This window comes from Rhinolophus sinicus, chromosome 14, assembly GCF_057876585.1.
Source record: "Rhinolophus sinicus isolate RSI-liver-muscle chromosome 14, RSI-T2T, whole genome shotgun sequence".
Lineage (NCBI taxonomy): Eukaryota > Metazoa > Chordata > Mammalia > Chiroptera > Rhinolophidae > Rhinolophus > Rhinolophus sinicus.
Window position 1 is genome coordinate 95384541 of NC_142514.1, and position 17575 is coordinate 95402115.

At 38.1% G+C, this 17575-nt stretch overlaps 1 protein-coding gene across 5 annotated transcripts in view; it reads left to right on the forward strand.

Moving 5' to 3' along the window:
• Positions 1-17575, forward strand: part of EXOC2 (exocyst complex component 2) — a 247335-nt gene that overhangs the window by 169609 nt on the left and 60151 nt on the right. For 3 of the 5 annotated variants that reach the window (XM_088791404.1, XM_088791405.1, XM_088791406.1), the window contains 3 exons: positions 14-121; positions 1925-1991; positions 5955-6071. In XM_088791404.1, coding sequence (XP_088647530.1) covers positions 14-121; positions 1925-1991; positions 5955-6071 — 292 coding nt within the window. The remainder of the gene's footprint in view (positions 1-13; positions 122-1924; positions 1992-5954; positions 6072-17575) is intronic. The other 2 variants (XM_019714889.2, XM_074335319.1) reach the window with 1 other exon arrangement.

A 17575-nucleotide genomic window follows, 5' to 3' on the forward strand; every position in this document is an offset into this window, starting at 1 on the left:
TTCACTATTCCAGCTTCTCACACAATGAGGGGATTTTCTTGAAGGCGGGCTTCTCCTCTGAGAACAGTTGGCCTTGGTCATATGGCACCACCTCCGTGGGGGAATGTGGAGAGCTTCTGAGGTACCAAAGCTCTTCTTGCCCCAGATTGAGAACCTGTGTGCTTCAGCAGCTGTGTTTACTCCTACAGGGATCCGCCCAGATAGGTGGGGCCAGGGGCGGGTGGGTTGTGAGAGGTGGCCCAGAGCAATGGTGGGACCACCACCACAGCCGGTCCTGCTTCCACAGCTCTCTCCCCTTTGCCGGAACTAGTTGGGCTGTGTCTCTGGACCACAGTTCTCAGAACTGCAAATATTCTCTTCTTTTGATCTGACACTGCTGCTGTTCTGCTTCTTGCACTGGGCAGATGTGGATAGGGCGAGCTCTGGGAGGGTAGGGAGAGGGCGGCTAGTCTTAGTGCCTAAGGCTTCTGTTCTCCGTTCAGCAGTGAGGGCTTAAACCACCATTTTGTACCTTTTCTGATGTTAGTTTTTTTTTGGTTTCATAACATATTCCTCTGTCTCCTCATTTTGCCTATCTGTGTGTTTGTTTATGTGTATTAGGTACATAAGTTATGTCTGTCAGTTTTGTAAGAGTGGTCTTATGTAAAAAGTGTCCTGTGGGGCCCAGTGGCACAACCATCCCTGTTCACCTGAGTCAGGTGCTCTAGGGATGTCCCCTGTGTAGGTTGCATGGACCCTCCTATTGTAGTTGTGCTGTAATTCCTGCTCATGCTCCTGTGAGTGGAGTGTCCCCAGGCCACTTGGCTATGAGGACTGCCTGGGCCTGCTGAGGATGATCTGGTGTGAGGGAGCTAGGGCTCCAGAGTCGGTGCCGCTTCTTAATGTCTGTGGTGCTGGCCGAGGCTGCTGTGGGGTGTGTTGATGCTGGAGTTGCTTGAGAGGTGCTTTGTTGCTGGCTGAGTTTGCCTGCCAGGTGTGTCTGGTGGAGCTGCTAGGGTGGGGCTCCATGGTGAGTTGTGGCATGTGCTGTGTTTGGAGCCACTTGGAAGGCATTTTGGCCTGGGCAAAACTGGCTGTGTCCTCAGGAGAATGGTGGGGCCAGAAGAGCAAATTAGTAAGGTTAATAGAGAGTGTCAGAATTGGCACTGGCCTGCACCAGGCCGGCTAGGTGGAAGGAGGGTGAACTAAAAGGAACAAAGAAATAATGGCATCCACCAGTGCCACAGTCCCAGGAGATAATTCCAGTTGATACCCTGCTCCTGCAGTACTTGCCCTCAAGCAAGTCAATGTAATTCCTTCATGTCTGACCCTGGGCCTCTTCACATTGCCGCCTCGGTGCTGAGACTTGCAAGTAAGTTTGTACGTGAGCCCTTTATGAGTGGAGTCTCTGTTTTCTGTAGCCCTTTGACTCTCTTGCTGGTTTTGAAAGCCAGATGTTATGGGGGCTCCTCTTCCTGGTGCCAGTCTCCCAGGCTGGGATTCCTGGTGTGAGGGTCAGACCCCTGTCTCCTCTGGGTTCCGGTTGTGGTTGTGATGTCCTTCCCACTTGGGGACCACCATACTGGGAGCATGGGTCCTGACCAGCCTGTGTCTTTGCCCTTCCCATCTAGAGGTGGCTTTTTCTTTATATTCTGAATTGTAGAAAAATCTGTTCAGTTAGTCTTCAGGTCATTCTCACTTAGTGTTGCTCTATATGTGGTTGTACTTTTGTTATGTCCATGGGAGGAGGTGAGTTCAAGGTCTGTCTACTCTGCCTTCTTGACCCCCACCACCCAGAGAGCCAACCAAAGACTGAAGAGTCAAATTTACATAAGGTTCCATGCTTTATTTTTATTGAGGTATATAGTTGACATAAAAAATTATATTAGCATTTTTACTTTAGTGCTTTAGTTGTAATTGTTCTCTTACTTGCTTCTATATTTAGTCTTTCCGTTGATATTTCTTCTCCCGATTTGTTTGGAAGTATCCATGAAGACTTCAGTTTGACTTCTGTAAGTAAGATGATAAATAATTAAGATGATACAGAGTAAAACATATCATTTTAAAACTATGTAATGACTAGTTCATAAATCTGTCCAAATTACCTACTACGTTAGTGCTCTTGCATACTACTCTATACTATGGTGTTGTGTTTTATTTTTGTGAAAATTTTAATAAAAATATTATTTTATATATATTCTACACTTGACATATCTGTTTTCTGTGTCATGTGGGTTCTTCAGTGTGAGCTAGGTGGCCTGGTGGTACCCTGGTGCTTGGAAGTTGGAGAGGAGGCAGAGGACAGGACCTCCTCCCAACCTTTTTCTTTTTAAACCAGAGAAGCTCTGCTTTTCTCTGTTTTATTTTTGTAAGTTCCCTAATAGCATTTTATTTGAATATAAAGTTCCATGGGAAAAACAAAACCAAGCCACTATATAAGCTTTTTTTAAACATATACATATATTTAGGAATGATTCGCACACATACTTTATTACATGTATAAATTCAGCTGTTGAAATCCAAACTCCACCTATCTTAAAAAAGAAAATAACCCTCTCTAGCTTGAAGTGTGTGTTCGTGTGTGTGTGTACACACATATTTCTTAAGAAAGAAAACATATGACCTAATTTCCTGCTGCATATCGTTTCCACAATTATTATATTTGTAAGTATGAATTCCTAAATAAGGGACTTGTTATGTTGGGAAAAGTATAGTTTAATCAAAGTTTAGTCAAAGTAACTTTTAATAAAATCTGTTCTAGGTTTAATTACTTGGATGGCTGGGTTGATAATGGTACCATTCACAGAGAGAATTCAGGAAGACACTAGGTTCTAAAGAAAGATTAAAAGTTCACTTTGGTACCAGATGTATTGAATAACTGACATTCAGGTAGAGATATCTAGTGGGGGATTGGTTATGCTTACTTGAACCCCAGGAGAGAAATCTAGATGCAGATTTGTGAATCAGCAGTATAAGGCCTGGGAGTGGGTGCGAATCGTAGAGAAAACGCCAGTAGGATGAGAGGAGAGCCAAATATATAGAAGTGGTATTGGGAGTACCAGTATTTAAGGGATGGCCAGAAGCCGAGAGCCTTGAGGGAATAATGAGACATAGAAGAAAACCCAGAGAGAGCAGTGTTCCTGAGACAGATGGGAAACAGCATTTAAACAAAGGACTATTTCATAGCATCACAGACTGATGGAGGAGCCGTCTTGGGTCAGAAGAAAACTAGAGCCTCATGATCTGGCAGGTAGGAGGTCATGTATGACACCGAGAGAACCTCGTCATTGCACTGCTGAGTAGCCATCTGTTCTCATTGGTCAGGACTCAATAGGAGCTGGGAAGTGATGTGGAGAGTTTCAAACCATTCTTTCAACCGTGAACATAGAGAGAGTACTAGAGAAGGGTACGCACTGGAGGAAAGATCCTTCTGAACTCAGGAAGGCCTTGCCAGCCATTTGGTCCACTATACTTTTTTCTGTCTTCTGGAACAAGCCTAATTTCTCCATGATAATCTTTCCAGTGTCTGAAAACAACTGTGGTGTGTACTCTGAATCGTCCCTTCCCCTAACTAACCCCCTAGATCATTTAGACGTCTCCAAGCTGATGTGCTTGTAGTCACTTGATGTGGCAATTCTCCTCTGAGGTCCTTCTGTCCTTCTTCCAGGGTGGGCACAGGGCCCTGTGTGACCCTGACTCCTGGGAAGCAGCCAGAAGCACCCATTAGATTACACCTCTCTGTCGACTTACATTGAGCTTACTGCCAACCAAAACACTAAGTTTCATTCTGCTTCTGCTAATCGCAGGATCTTTTCTCTCCCATTTCACTCCAAAAATTGTTCATTTGGCACCAAATTCATTTCCTAATGTTTCCCCTTCTGTGGTATCTTGTTGTATTTGGCCCAGAATGTTGAGATCTTCCTAGGGTCTTGTTCTGTTATCCAGCAGAGGCAGTTACAGTAGAAAGAGGTCTAGGTTTGAAGTCAGAAGACACTGGTTTGCTTCCTGGCCTGCTTCTTACTAACTGAATAACACTGGGCATGTCGCTGAGGGTGTCCAGTTTCCTCTGGGACAGAACCCAGATGGTAATGCCTACATCTCAGAGATTCGGTGAGGAATAACTGAAATAATACATAATAATAAATCATCCTTAATCTGTAAGTGCTACCTTTGATAGGTGGAGTTGTTATTTTCAAACATATATATTCATCTAAGTGGTTAATATGCCTTTGATTTATATCCAAACTTAAGAATTTGATTGTGTTGTTCAGTTTCTTCTTCCCACTTTTATTTCTTCTGATTGGTTAAATTTGAGGGGGGAAAACACTAAGTGTAAGACTTTAAGTCACTCAAATAGTTTTTCCATTTTGGAGGAAGAACCATGCAGATTATTATGAAAAAAATCAAACAAAGGGAGTTAATTAATAAGGCACAAAAGATGCAGCAGGTAAGGCTCATGCTTGGAGGGAAGACTCTTGAAGGAAAGGACAATTAAGAATTGATTTTATAACTGAGACTCCAGTTGAGAATTGTGAGTGCAGGATGTTTAGAGTGGCTGAAGAGATGTGTGCTTTATGAGAACCACAGAAGGATAACCCAGGCTTCGGGCAAGTGGGAATACGGCTTCACAGCTTACCTGTGCCCTCTCCAGTCCTGTCCACTACTTTCTTTCTGACTCTCACTTGCCATTTAGTCACACAATGTGCAGGAGGAGTATACCTATGGTAACCCTGTCTACCTTGTCTGTGCTCCATTTCCCATCCACAGATTCATTCAGGGTCCGTAACAGTGCTTCATTTCCTTGAAGGTACCACAATAATTCCTTGGCCTTTTAATTAGGCACTGAATGGACTCTGCCAGAAATAAAACCAGGGAAATTTTAAATAAAGAAATTTAGAAACTTTTAAAAATCTGATGGAGCTGAATGAAAGTATTGGGAGATGCAATCTGTATTTGGCAGTTGAGTTCAAAGGTGTATTTCATCTGTGGTTTGTATACATCAAAGGACAGGGACCCATTTATTTCCATGTTTATCATACTGACTTTAACACAAGTTACTCTGATTACATATGAAACAGTAAACAGAATGTGGGTGAGAACTTCTCCTGGAAAGTGGTTTTGCCTTAGTTTTTTTTAGTCAAGGGATCTTAAACTGAGGCCCTAAATGCATCCCATTTGTTGCAGAGAACGCTCTCACACCTGAGGGAGCACAGGCCAAGTGCCCTCAGTGAGCCACAGTAGCAGTCACAAACGCCACTCCTAAAATTTTACTTGCAAAAAGAGTTCTTTTGAACGGTAAAAGATGTTTTATTCATCAGCACTGGGGTTTGGTAACTGTAATAAGAAATATCTTTAGGCAGCTGGAGCCTTGGTGAGTGTAAACATGGATCTCTGTAGAGCCAGTCCTCTCGGTGACTGGCACTAGGGAGAGTCCCCCAGCTTCTGTGCCTCTGCTCCCCAGAAGAGCAACTGCATTAAAAACAAAAACAAACCTGTGAAGTCCCAAGTTTTTTGAAGGCGCTCATCATATGTACTGTATTATAATTCTCTTATAAAACTATTTTCTAAGAGTTTCTACATGTTTCATCATTACTTAAAAATGTCCATTTTATAGCTCTTTTGTGCACAAAGTATTAAATAGAATATTAAAGTGAAGCCCTTTCATCAGAACAACAGCTGATCCTACTTGATTAGTTAGCTGTTTCACCAGCCTGTTTCTCTACACAGCTGTTAAATTTCAAAGGGAACATTATTTGACTGGTGTATTATGTAATAACAAGCAATTAATAGAATTATAGAATTGTATTATATTTCTCTCTGTGTTAATATTGGGAAAGCAGCCAAAAAAAACAACACCAAAGTATTGAATGTTGATATTAAACACCAAGAGATTGTAATTAAATTTAATGAATGATAAATGTTATCTGTTTTTGTTATTATAAATGTAATTTTCTAAATATTTGTTTTGCTTTTAGGAACAGCAACTTTTGATAGTCCTAAGTAATTGCTGCTACTTGGAACGTCACACCTTCCTAAATATAGCAGAACATTTTGAAAAGCACAACTTCCAGGGAATAGAAAAAATAACACAGGTAAATGAATTATGTTAAATGGACAAATTGATTGTTTTATCAACCTAGTTTCCAAATTTTTTCAGTACCCTCTTTCGCTTTCTGATTCTTTTCTCTCTACTTGCCCTTGCCACACCCAGATTCCTTCCCCATCCTCACTCCACCCTATCTTTGAATGATTCCCATCCTTCTCATAACTCACCTTGAATCATTAATTTAATACTCTCTTCTTTCCTCTAGAGCAAAGCTTTCTCAAGGTTAGACCTGATTTATTCTCCACCTAAGCTGTTCAGAAGTGAAGGAAGAAAAATAATGAGGGAAAGCCTTCAAACCCAAATCTTTAAGAATGATCTCACATTTGGCTCCTTTTAGATTCAAGCTTTTACTTACAGCCAGCAGCAAACTCCCTGAGCCTGCAGAAAAACCTCTTCCTGGCTATTCACACTTCTTTCTCTCTCCATTTCCATATAACTGCCATGATCCTTTACTACTTAAGCAGGCACAGAGGTGCTTGAGCGTGTACACACACACACACACACACACACACACACACACACACACACACACACACACACGACTGTAGGATGCTTAATATCTTACCTGAAAAATATATACTCTCCACTCTCCAATCCTTGGACGTAGCATAGTTTAACAAAAATGAGTCCTATATCAATGCAGTAGAGTTTTTTAAAAGTTACACTTTGTTTGTATTTTTTCAAGTAAGCAGAAAAGGAAAATATGAAGTAAGATGTTATTAAAGGTTGGTTGGTTCCTGAGCAAAGGTTTATCAGATTTCTAAGTAAAACTAAGCTAGAACCACTTTTTTAATGTCAGTACACTTTTCTAGTGCAAAGAATAAAAAGATAATGATCTAGTTAATCTTGTAATCAAAATGTACTTATGATGGATTGCAAACTATCTACAAATGATGGTTCTAGTTTGTGAGCTAGATTGGGATTTTTTTTTTTTCAAAGAATGAAAATATCAAAGTGGGTGGCTGTGTCTTGTTTTTCCTGCCTTTTCGTAAAGATTAATCATCCTGATGAGAAATGCTGTGACTTACAGCTGACTTAAGGGCCAAAAGTTGAGTTTATTTCCAGAAATTTTTGTGTTGAGAATTGCAAGGTACTCTCTCGCAGTAAAAAGTGGACACTTTGTTTTTATGCAATAACAATAATGACACCAACATATTTATTGGAGAAATTTTTTATCATTTAAAACATGTATGAAATGATTAGGAATTGCATATAGCAGAAGCACTAGGTTTGGTTTTCTTTAGGTTTTTAGAGTTATAAGTAGGAGCTATCAATTAGTTCATTTTATATCATTAAGAAGTAGAATGAAATTGACATATAAATAGGCTTAGATATCCTTCCTAGTCCTTTTCTATATCATTTTGAGACGAGGGTGATATGAAGGATTTGGGATTCATCTTACAATAAAAATAGTGGGCTATTTTTCACATTTGGAATTTGGATTTTTTTTTTTTTTAATTGACCATTGAATATTTCCAAATCATTCAGTTGTGTAGACAGTAAATTAGATTCAGATTATAGCGTTTATGTTGATTGTATTTGTTAAGAGTCAAATCCATTTTATGATGCCAACCAAGTAAAACAACATTTTTGCATTAAGAGAAAAAGCCTGCTAATGGCCATTGTTTTTCACGGTTCCCTTTTCAAATGACAGATAATTCTAGAGACAAGATCCTAGAAAAATCTCAGGGACACATAGGTCACATGAATAATTTGTTATCCATTCTTTTGCACTGTTTCTTCTCTTGGAGATAATGGTTCGCTGTAGGCTTCCAACTTAGTGTCACCAGACACTAGACGTTTTCTCTGATCTCTTTCCAGGTATGATCTGGTGGTTTGCCAAGAGTTCATTCAGGTGTATTTCCTCCTGCTTTCTTATTGGTACTTCTACCAGAAGAAGCATAGAAATGACCCATTGTTAATTTCCTGTATCTTGATTTTAATGTAGAAACAGTATGCAAATAACCATGCTTTTTAGGAGTATATTAAAATTTAATGACTATGATCCTTTAAAGCTTTAAATCCTTTAAAGAATGATTTAATACATACAATTTTATTTGATGCAGATAACCCTGTGAAGTAATTAAGGAAGGTATTATTAACTCATTTTTTTTCCAGAGAGATGCTCAGAGAGATTAATGATTTGACCTATTTAAGTAATAGATCAAAGCAAGACTCAACATTAAGTTTTCTCATTGTAAATCCAGAGTGCTTTCTTGCCCTGCACAACACATCTTAAAAGAAAGTACAAAAGTGTTCTGATGAAAATTTACCAAAGGACTAGGACAGTTGTGATAGCTGTAATGATATAATTCCAAGGAATTTTTTTTTATGTATCCAAATGCTATTTTAATCTTTCCTAGTCTTTGAAAAGCAAACATCTCATTTAGAATTTGTATAATTGCAGATTTTCAGTTCACTTAGGACTGTAGTGATTAGACAAGTCTGTCATTAAATTATTGATTGAGATTGAGGTTTTATTTTAACATGGGGGTTGGGGGGTGGACAGCATCTTTTTAAGATATTTCCAGGGAAGATCCTTTACACAGCAGTCAGTTTTAAAGATTTTTGTTTCACTTGTACCATATGTACCATATTTTATATATTTGATTATTTTTAGCTTAATTGTATATAATTCTTAAATTTTGTTTGAAACCATTTGAATTCATAGATATGAATGGCTATAGCTTTGTGTCCTCACTTCGTATTTGTTTTATTTTCTCCATTCATGCTATAAAGTAGCTAAATTTTGTTTAGAGGCTATTTTTATAAAATAAATTCGTTGTAAATTAATCCATTTGGCAGTTTAAGATCTTGTAGACAGGAATTGTGAGTTGGTCAGATGTGTTTCTGCCTACTAAATACTAAACTTAATTTTTGACCCTGTTTAACTGCCTCAAGTTCCTTGTATATGCATAAATGGGGAGAGAGAAAAGAAATATACAGACATAAAGAAATAATACAATAGTAAGGACTCAAGGACCTTATATAATAGTTTATAAAGTAAAATATTGCTTCTCCAATACAGAAAGTAATTCAGAAAAGCTTTCCCAAAGCAAGGAGAGATCAACTGTCACATAAAAGATGTTGTTTCAGACTTGAAAGAAAGGCTCTAAGTCACTTTGGAAAGTTGGGGAGGTGTAGGAAATGAATGGGTAGAAACCATTGGCTCACCAGTTGGGTAGGATGTAGGATTTTAAATCAAAAAAGCTTGAACCTGAGCAGATAAAATTCTACCACTAAATAGTTGTCTTTCAGCATCCCTTCGCTATTTCTGTTCTCTGAACTGGTGCTGTGTCTGTTACCTCTTCACACTGCACGTTTTCCTTAGGAGATCTCATCCACTCCTGCTGTTTCATTTATCATTGATGCCCATGATTCCCACAATATTTATCTTTGTTCCTATCATTCCTAGGATTCAGTTCTGTTTCCAACCAGACATCTTCACTAGAAGTTTCCACTGGGATTTCAGATCAACATGCCCAAACCAAACTCATCTTCCTCCTTCACATTAGCTTCTCTTTCTGTGTTTTCTGTTGTAGTCAGTAGTCACTGAATGGTCATCATTCTTGACTCCATCCCTCAATGAGGGTTTATGCCACATCTTCTAAGCCATCTTCTGAATCTGTCTCCACCTCTCTGCTTTGCACTTCCTGTCCAAACTCAGTCCTTTCTCACCATTGTGCTATTGCAGGAGCCTCCCTCCAAAATTCTTTGCTTACTGTCTAAATTCTTTCATTCTCTAACTCATTGTCTACAGCAGGGTTGTCCAAACTGCGGCCCGCAGGCCAACTGAGGCCCATTATCTATTGTTAATTGGCCCGCAGCAAATTCCAAAAATACACTTAGTTTACTTAAATAAACCAGGTGAGGCAATACGTACTTCACCTCGAGGGAGTGGCCTGGCTGTTTGTGTATTTTACCACATATGGCCCTTGGTGAAAAACGTTGAAAAAAGTTTGGACACCCCTGGTCTACAGTGTTTCCAGGATGGGCTTCCAGGATACAGAGTACAGATCATGTTGTTCTTTCTCCTTCCCACATTTCAGTTGCTTCTCATTGCCTGGAGAATAAACCTGAACCCCTTAGGCTGATGCTTGAACATCATCTTTCTTTCCTGGCATTCGTCTCCCCTACTCCAGTCCACTACTATCTAGCCACTCATCTTTCCTTGAACATTTCCTGATTTGACTGCTCATTCATTCATTCATTCATTCATTCATTCAACTTCAGCCTACCAGACTCCATTTTAAGAACATTTACCTGTACCTTATGCACTATGTGTCTGCAGTGCTTTTCCCTCAGTCTTGACATGGCAAAACCTTGATCATCCTTCTGAGCCCATGTCAGACACAGGTATCTCATCCTGTAGAAAGCCTTTTAAGGCCTCTCCTTTATCTGTTGTCCCAAAGTACAAAATGGATTCAATCCTCTTATTCCAATGATGCTTTCTTCATAGCGCTGGAATAGCATTATAATACATTACATTATCCTTAGTTTTATATTGGTAGGTTTCTTTTTTAGATTACAAATTCTTTTCAGATATTTCATATTATATATTTTTATCCCTACACAAAAGAATAAGTCTTACTTATGTAGACATAAGAATAATGAAATGAACAGACATGCACCCACCACCAAGCTAAAAAAGTGGAGCTTCGTTTGCAGAGCCCTTCCTGCCCAGCACAGTGGCATCACCCTCCTTCCCTGTAGAGAGTCCCTTCTGCATTCATGATTTCTAAACAATACATGTTTCATATTACCTGTTTTTGACTTATAAATAGCACAAATGGGATTATATGGTATGAATTTTTCTATACTTGCTTTATTCCCTCAATATTGTTTTTGATATTTATTCATGTTGCTACATGTAGGGTATGCCAGTTTGTAAAATGAATTAGAAAGTGTCTCCCTTTTTTTTTTCTCTGAAAGAGTTTCTGTAAGATTGGAATTATTTGTTTTTGGAATATTTAGAAAAACTCTGGTAAAACTTTCTAGGCCTAGTATTTTCATTGTGCGAATCTATTTTTCTTGGACTTCGTCTATTTTCAAATTTATTGGCATAATTTTTTATAATAGTTTCATATTATTTCAGACTCATCTGCATTTGAGGCATGACCCCTTTTTGTACTTAAGATTTCTTGCTTAATTTTTTCTTTTTTTTATTACTAGTTTCAGGTGTACAAAACAGAATGATGATTAGACATTTACAAATCTCACAAAGTGATAACCCTGATTAGCCTAGTACCCCTCTGACATCGTACATAGCTATTACAATACCATTGACTATATTCCCTATGCTGTACTTTACATTCCATATTTACATATTACTATATGTATATATTTTTTTAATTCTAGTTGACATGCAGTATTATTTTATATTAGTTTCAGGGGTGCAGCACAGTGGTTAGGCATTTATGTAATTTAAGAAGTGATCCCCGCAATAAGTCCAGTACCCTGGACTTATTGGGGGGATCACTTCTCTATACATATTTTAATAATATTATCGACTCTACTCCCCATACTGTATTTCACATCCCTGTGACTATTTTGAGACTACCAATTTGTACTTCTTAATCTCTTCACCGTTCTCACCGATCTAGCAGCCATCAGTTTGTTCTCTGTATCTATGAGTCTGTTTCTGTTTTGTTTATTTGTTTATTCTGTTCTTTAGATTCCACATGTGAATGAGATTATATGGTATTTGTCTTTCTCAGTCTGACTTATTTCACTTAACATAATATCCTCTAGGTCCATCCATGTTGTTGCAAATGGTAAGATTTCATTCTTTTTTATGACAATAATACTCCATTTTATATACATATATACGTATCACAATTTCTTTATCCATTTATCTGTTGATGGGCCTTTCAGTTGTTTACATCTCTTAGGCAGTAAACATAGGGTGCATATATTGTTTCAAATTAGTGTTTTGGATTGTTTTGGATAAATACTTAGGAATGGAATTGCTGGGTAACAGTGCAGTTCCATTTTAAATTTTTTTGAGGAACCTCCATACTGTTTTCCATAGTGGCTGCACCAATTTGTAATCCCACCAACAGTGCACAAGGATTCCCTTTACTCTACATCTTCACTCACACCTGTGTGTGTGTGTGTGTGTGTGTGTGTGTGTGTGTGTTTATAGATTTATTGATGATGGCCATTCTGACAGGTGTGAGGTTGTATCGCATTGTGGTTTTTATTTGTATTTCTCTTACGATTAGTGATGTTGAGCATCTTTTCATGTGTCTGTTGGCCCTTTTTTTTGTCCTTTTAGGAGAAATGTCTGTTCAGGTCCTCTTCCCATTTCTTAATTTCATTGTTCAGTTTTTGAGTGTTGAGTTGTATGAGTTCTTTATAAATTTTGGATATTAACCCCTTATCAGATGTATCATTGGCAAATATCTTCTCCCATTCAGTAGGATGTCTTTTCGTTTTGTTTATGGTTTCCTTTGCTGTGAAAAAAACTTTTTAATTTGATGTAGTCCCATTTGTTTGTTTATTCTTTTGCTTTCCCTGCCCACGGAGATATATCAGCAAAAATATTACTAAGGGTAATATCTGAGAATTTGTTTCCTATATTTTCTTCTAGGAGTTTTATGTTTGGGATCTTACATTTACATCTTTAATTCATTTTCAGTTTATTGTTGTATGTGGTGTTACAAAGTGGTCCATTTTCAAGTTTTTGCATGTATTCATTTATTGAATAGGCTATCTTTACCCCAACATAAATTCTTGCTTCCTTTGTTATAGATTAAATGACATGGATTAAATAGACATGGATTTATTTCTGGGCTCTCTATTTTGTTCCATTGATGTATGTGTCTGTTTTTATGCCAATACCATGCTGTTTTGATTACTATAGCTTTGTAGTATAGTGTGATACCTCCAATTTTGTTCTTATTTTGAAGATTGCTGTGGCTATTTGGGGGTCTTTCGTGGTTCTATATAAACTTTAGGATTATTTGTTCTAGTTCTGTGAGAACTGCCATTGGTATTTTGATAGGGATTGCATTGAGTCTATATATTGTTTTGGGTAGTGTGGACATTTTAATGATGTTAATTCTCCCTAACCATGAGTGTGGTATATGCTTCCATTTATTGTATCTTCTTTAAATTCTCTCTTCGATGTCTTATAATTTTCTGAGTACAGGTCTTTTACTTAAATTTATAACTAAGTATTTTATTTATTTTTTGATGCCATTGTGAATTCTCTTTCTGATAGTTCATTATCGATGTATAAAAACGCAACCAATTCTGAATGTTAACTTTGTATCTTGCTACTTTACTACATTCATTCATCAGTTCCAACAATTTTATGGTGGAATCTTTGGGGTTCTCTTTATTTAATATCATGTCATCTGCAAATAATGACAGTTGTACTTCTTCCTTTCCATATTTCAATGCCTTCTGTTTCTTTTTCTTGTCTGATTGCTGTAGCTAGGACTGCCAATGCTATGTTGAATGAAAGTGGTGGAAGTGGGCATCTTTGTATTGTTCCTGATCTTAAGGAAAATGCTTTTTGGCTTTTCCCATTGAGTGTGATATTTGTTGTGTATTTGTCATACTCGTGTATGGCCTTTAGTCTGTGGAGATATGTTCCCTCTATTCCCACTGTGCTGGGAGTTTTTCTTATAAGTGGATGGTGGATTTTATCAAATGCTTTTTATGCGTCTATTGGTATTTTGTTGAAGAGTTTTGCATCTATATTCATTAGAGATACTGGCCTGTAGCTTTCTTTTTTTGTAACGTCTTTGTCTGGTTTTGGACTCAGAGTAATGGTGGCTTCGTAAAATGAGCTTGGGAGCCTTCCCTCCTCTTGGATTTTTTGGAATAGTTTGAGAAGAATAGATGTTAATTTTTTTTTAATGTTTGGTAAATTCTACCTGTGAAGCCATCTGGTCCAGGACTTTTTTGTTGTTGGGATCTTGTTGATTACTGATTCAATTCTGTTGGTTGTAATCAGTCTGTTCAGATTTTCTGTTTCTTCTTGATTTAGCCTTGGAAGATTCTGTGGTTCCAGGAATTTATCCATTTCTTCCAGCTTGTCCAGTTTGTTGACCTATAGTTGCTAGTAGCAGTTTCTTAAAACTTTTTGTGTTTCTGAGGTGTCTGTTGTCACTTCTCTTCTTTCAATTCTGATTTCATTTGTTTGGGATCACTTTGTTTTTTCTTCATGATTGTGGTTAAAGGTTTGTCAGTTTAGTTTATCTTTTCACAAAACCAGTACTTGGTTCCTTTGATCTTTTGTATTGTTTTTTTAGTCTATTTTGTTTATTTCTGCTGGGATCTTTACTATTTCCTTCCTTGTACTCACTTCGGGCTTTGTTTGCTGTTCTATTTCCAGTTCACTTAGGTATAAAGTTACACTCTTTATTTGAGATTTTTCTTGTTATTTGGGGGTAGCCTGCACTGCGTTCACTGTGTCTAATAGATTTGGGATCCTTGTGTTTTCATTTTTGTTTGCCTCAAGGTATCTTTTCATTTCTTCTTTGATCTCATTGTTGACCCATTCATTACTTAGTAGCATGTTATTCAGTTTCCATGTGTCTGTGTGTTTTTTAGTTTTTTTCTTGTAATTGATTTCTAGTTTTATACCACTGTGGTCAGAGAAGATGCTTGATATGATTTCAGTCTTCTTAAATTTATTGAGACATGTTTTGTGGCCTAACATGTGGTCTATCTTGGAAAATGTTCCATGTGCACTCTGAAAGAATGTATATTCTGCTGTTTTGGGGTGAACTGCTCTACAAATACCAATTAAATCCATCAGGTCTATTGTGTCAGTTAAGGCCGCTTTTTCTGTGTTGATTTTTCTATCTTGAAGATTTGTTGATGGGGTGTTGAAGTCCCCTACTATGATTGTGTCACTGTCGATCTCTGCCTTTATGTCAGTCAGTATTTGTTTAGGTATTTAGGTGCTCCAGTGTTTTGTGCATAAATGTTTACTAGGGTTATGTCTTCTTGTTGGATTGCTCCATTTATTATTATGTAAAGTCCTATTTTGTCTCTTACTTTAGTCTTTGTTTTAAAGTGTATTTTGTCCAATGTAAGTATTGCTACCCCAGTTTTTGGGTTTTATTCCCCTCATTTCTGTTTGGGTGAAATATCTTTTTCCATCCCTTTACTTTCAGTCTATGTGTGTCTTTCAATCTGAGGTGGGTTTCTTGTAGACAGCATATGCATGGGTCTTGTTTTCTTATCCATTCAGCTACCCTGTATCTTTTGATTGGAACATTTAATCCATTTACATTTAAAGTGATTATTGATAGCTACATAGTTATTGACATTTTATTTTTCATATTTTTTATCTTTGTTTTTCTCATTTCTTCTGCTTAAAGAAGTCCTTTTAACATTTCTTGTAATTCAGGCTTGGTGTTAATGAATTCCTTTAGCCTTTTCTTGTCTACAAAGCTTTTATCTCTCCTTCAATTTTAAGTGATAGCCTTGCTGGGTAGAGTAGTCTTGATTGTAAGCCCTTGTTTTTTATTTGAATATTTCCTGCCACCCCCTTCTGGCCTGCTAATATCTGTTGAGAAATCAACTGACAGACTTATGGGAGTTCCCTTGTGAGTAACTAGTTGTTTTTCTCTTGCTACTTTTAGGATTCTCTCTTCCTCTTTAACCTTTGCCATTTTAATTGTGATGTGTCTTGGTGTGGGAATCTTTGTGTTCACCTTGTTTATCTATTCACCTTGCCAGGTTAGGGAAGTTTTCGGTCATTATTTCTTCCACATAGGTTCTCGATCCTTTGCTCCCTCTCTTCTCCTTCTGGTACTCCTATAGTGTGAATGTTGTCATGCTTGATATCCCAGAGGCCCCTTAAATTGTCTTTGTTTTTTCTTTTTCTTTTTCCAATTTGGTGTTTTTTGGTACTTTGTCTCTAAATCACTGATATGATCCGCTGCTTCATCTAATCTGCTCTTGATTCCTTCTACTGTATTCTTCATTTCAGTTTGTATTCTTTATTTCTGACTGGTTAATTTTTTTTTTTTATGATTTCTATGTCCTTCTTTATGCTTACTATCTCTTTTCAAATTCTCTAAGTCCCTTAAGCATTCTTATAACCAGTGTTTTAAACTCTGTCTCTGGTAAGTTGGTTGCCTCCATTTCATTTAGTTCTATTTCTTGAGTTTTCTCCTGTTCTTTTATTGGGGACACGCGAGGTCAGACAATTAAATTCATTAACTCATCCTAGAAAAAGTGCTACATACCTCATTGCTGAATATCACTACAGTCACCTTCAAAGTATTCCCCTTGGGAAGCTATGCACTGACGCCAATGCCTAGTCCACCCTTCAAAGCAATTTTGGAACTCTTTTTCTGGAATGGCCATCAGAGCTGTTGCCGTATTACCCTTGTTGTCCTGAATGTCATTAGAATGTCTTCCTTTCTATATTTTCTTTATCTTCGGGTAAAGAAAGAAGTCATTGGGGGCCAGATCAGGTGAGTAGGGAGGGTGTTCCAATACAGTTATTTGTTTACTGGCTAAAAAGGTAGTGCTCTGGTGTGGTCTGAAGCTGGCTTCTGAGTCTGTTGTTTCTGGTGTCTCTTGGAAGGGACTCCTGTGCAGGTCTATTTCAGCTTTGCCTGTGACTATCCTGGCACTACCTGGTGAGAGCTACTAACCTGTATGTAGTTGGCTGCTGCCTGTGCTCGACCTGGAGGCCTATGGGGATGACCTTGCTCTGAACAGAGGCCAGCTGCTACCAGTACAGTGGTACCTCGGTATTCAAATATAATCCGTTGAGGAAGACCGTTCAAGTTCTGAAATGTTCGAAAACCGAGGCGCAGTTTCCCCATAGAAAATAATGCAAAATGGATTAATCCATTCTAGGCCTTTAAAATCAACCCCTAAAACTGCTAATTTAGCATGAATTTTACTATCTGATGATACCATGGATCCATAAAATTTACGGCGTTCGTAAACCGAAATGTTTGTCAACGGAGACGTTCGAAAACCGAGGTACCACTGTATTGTGCCTGGAGCACCTTAGCAAAAGGCCCAGGGCCTCCTAGGCCTGTTGTCACCTGCCAGCTGCCCGTAAGGCCCAGCGGTTGAAAGAGCCTCCTTAGGTGCATGTGTCAGGTAGCTTGACAGGTGTGGAGATTACCTCTGGAGATGCAGCACTAGGTGGGCCAGGCAGGGTTCCTGGGAGCTACAGGGTGTGGGTGGTGGTTTTTACAAAGTTAATGCAGTTTCAATTCTTGCACTGGTGCTGGGTTCGTGACCGTGTTGCAAAAATGCCCTTAGGACGGGGCAGTGTGTTTGGGATCAGCCTGTTTTGCATCTCCACCCCTCCTACCAGTCTCGATGTGGCCTCTTCTTTAGATCCTTTTATAGGAGTGGCTCAGTTAAATGTATTTTTTTCTGTCATCTTTGAAATGAAAATAACAGGTGTTTTTTCTTTTTTTCCCCCCTTTTCAGGAACATACTTTTTAAAAAGCATTTTACCAAAAAGTTTTTAAAACAGTAAATTAGAAAATTTAA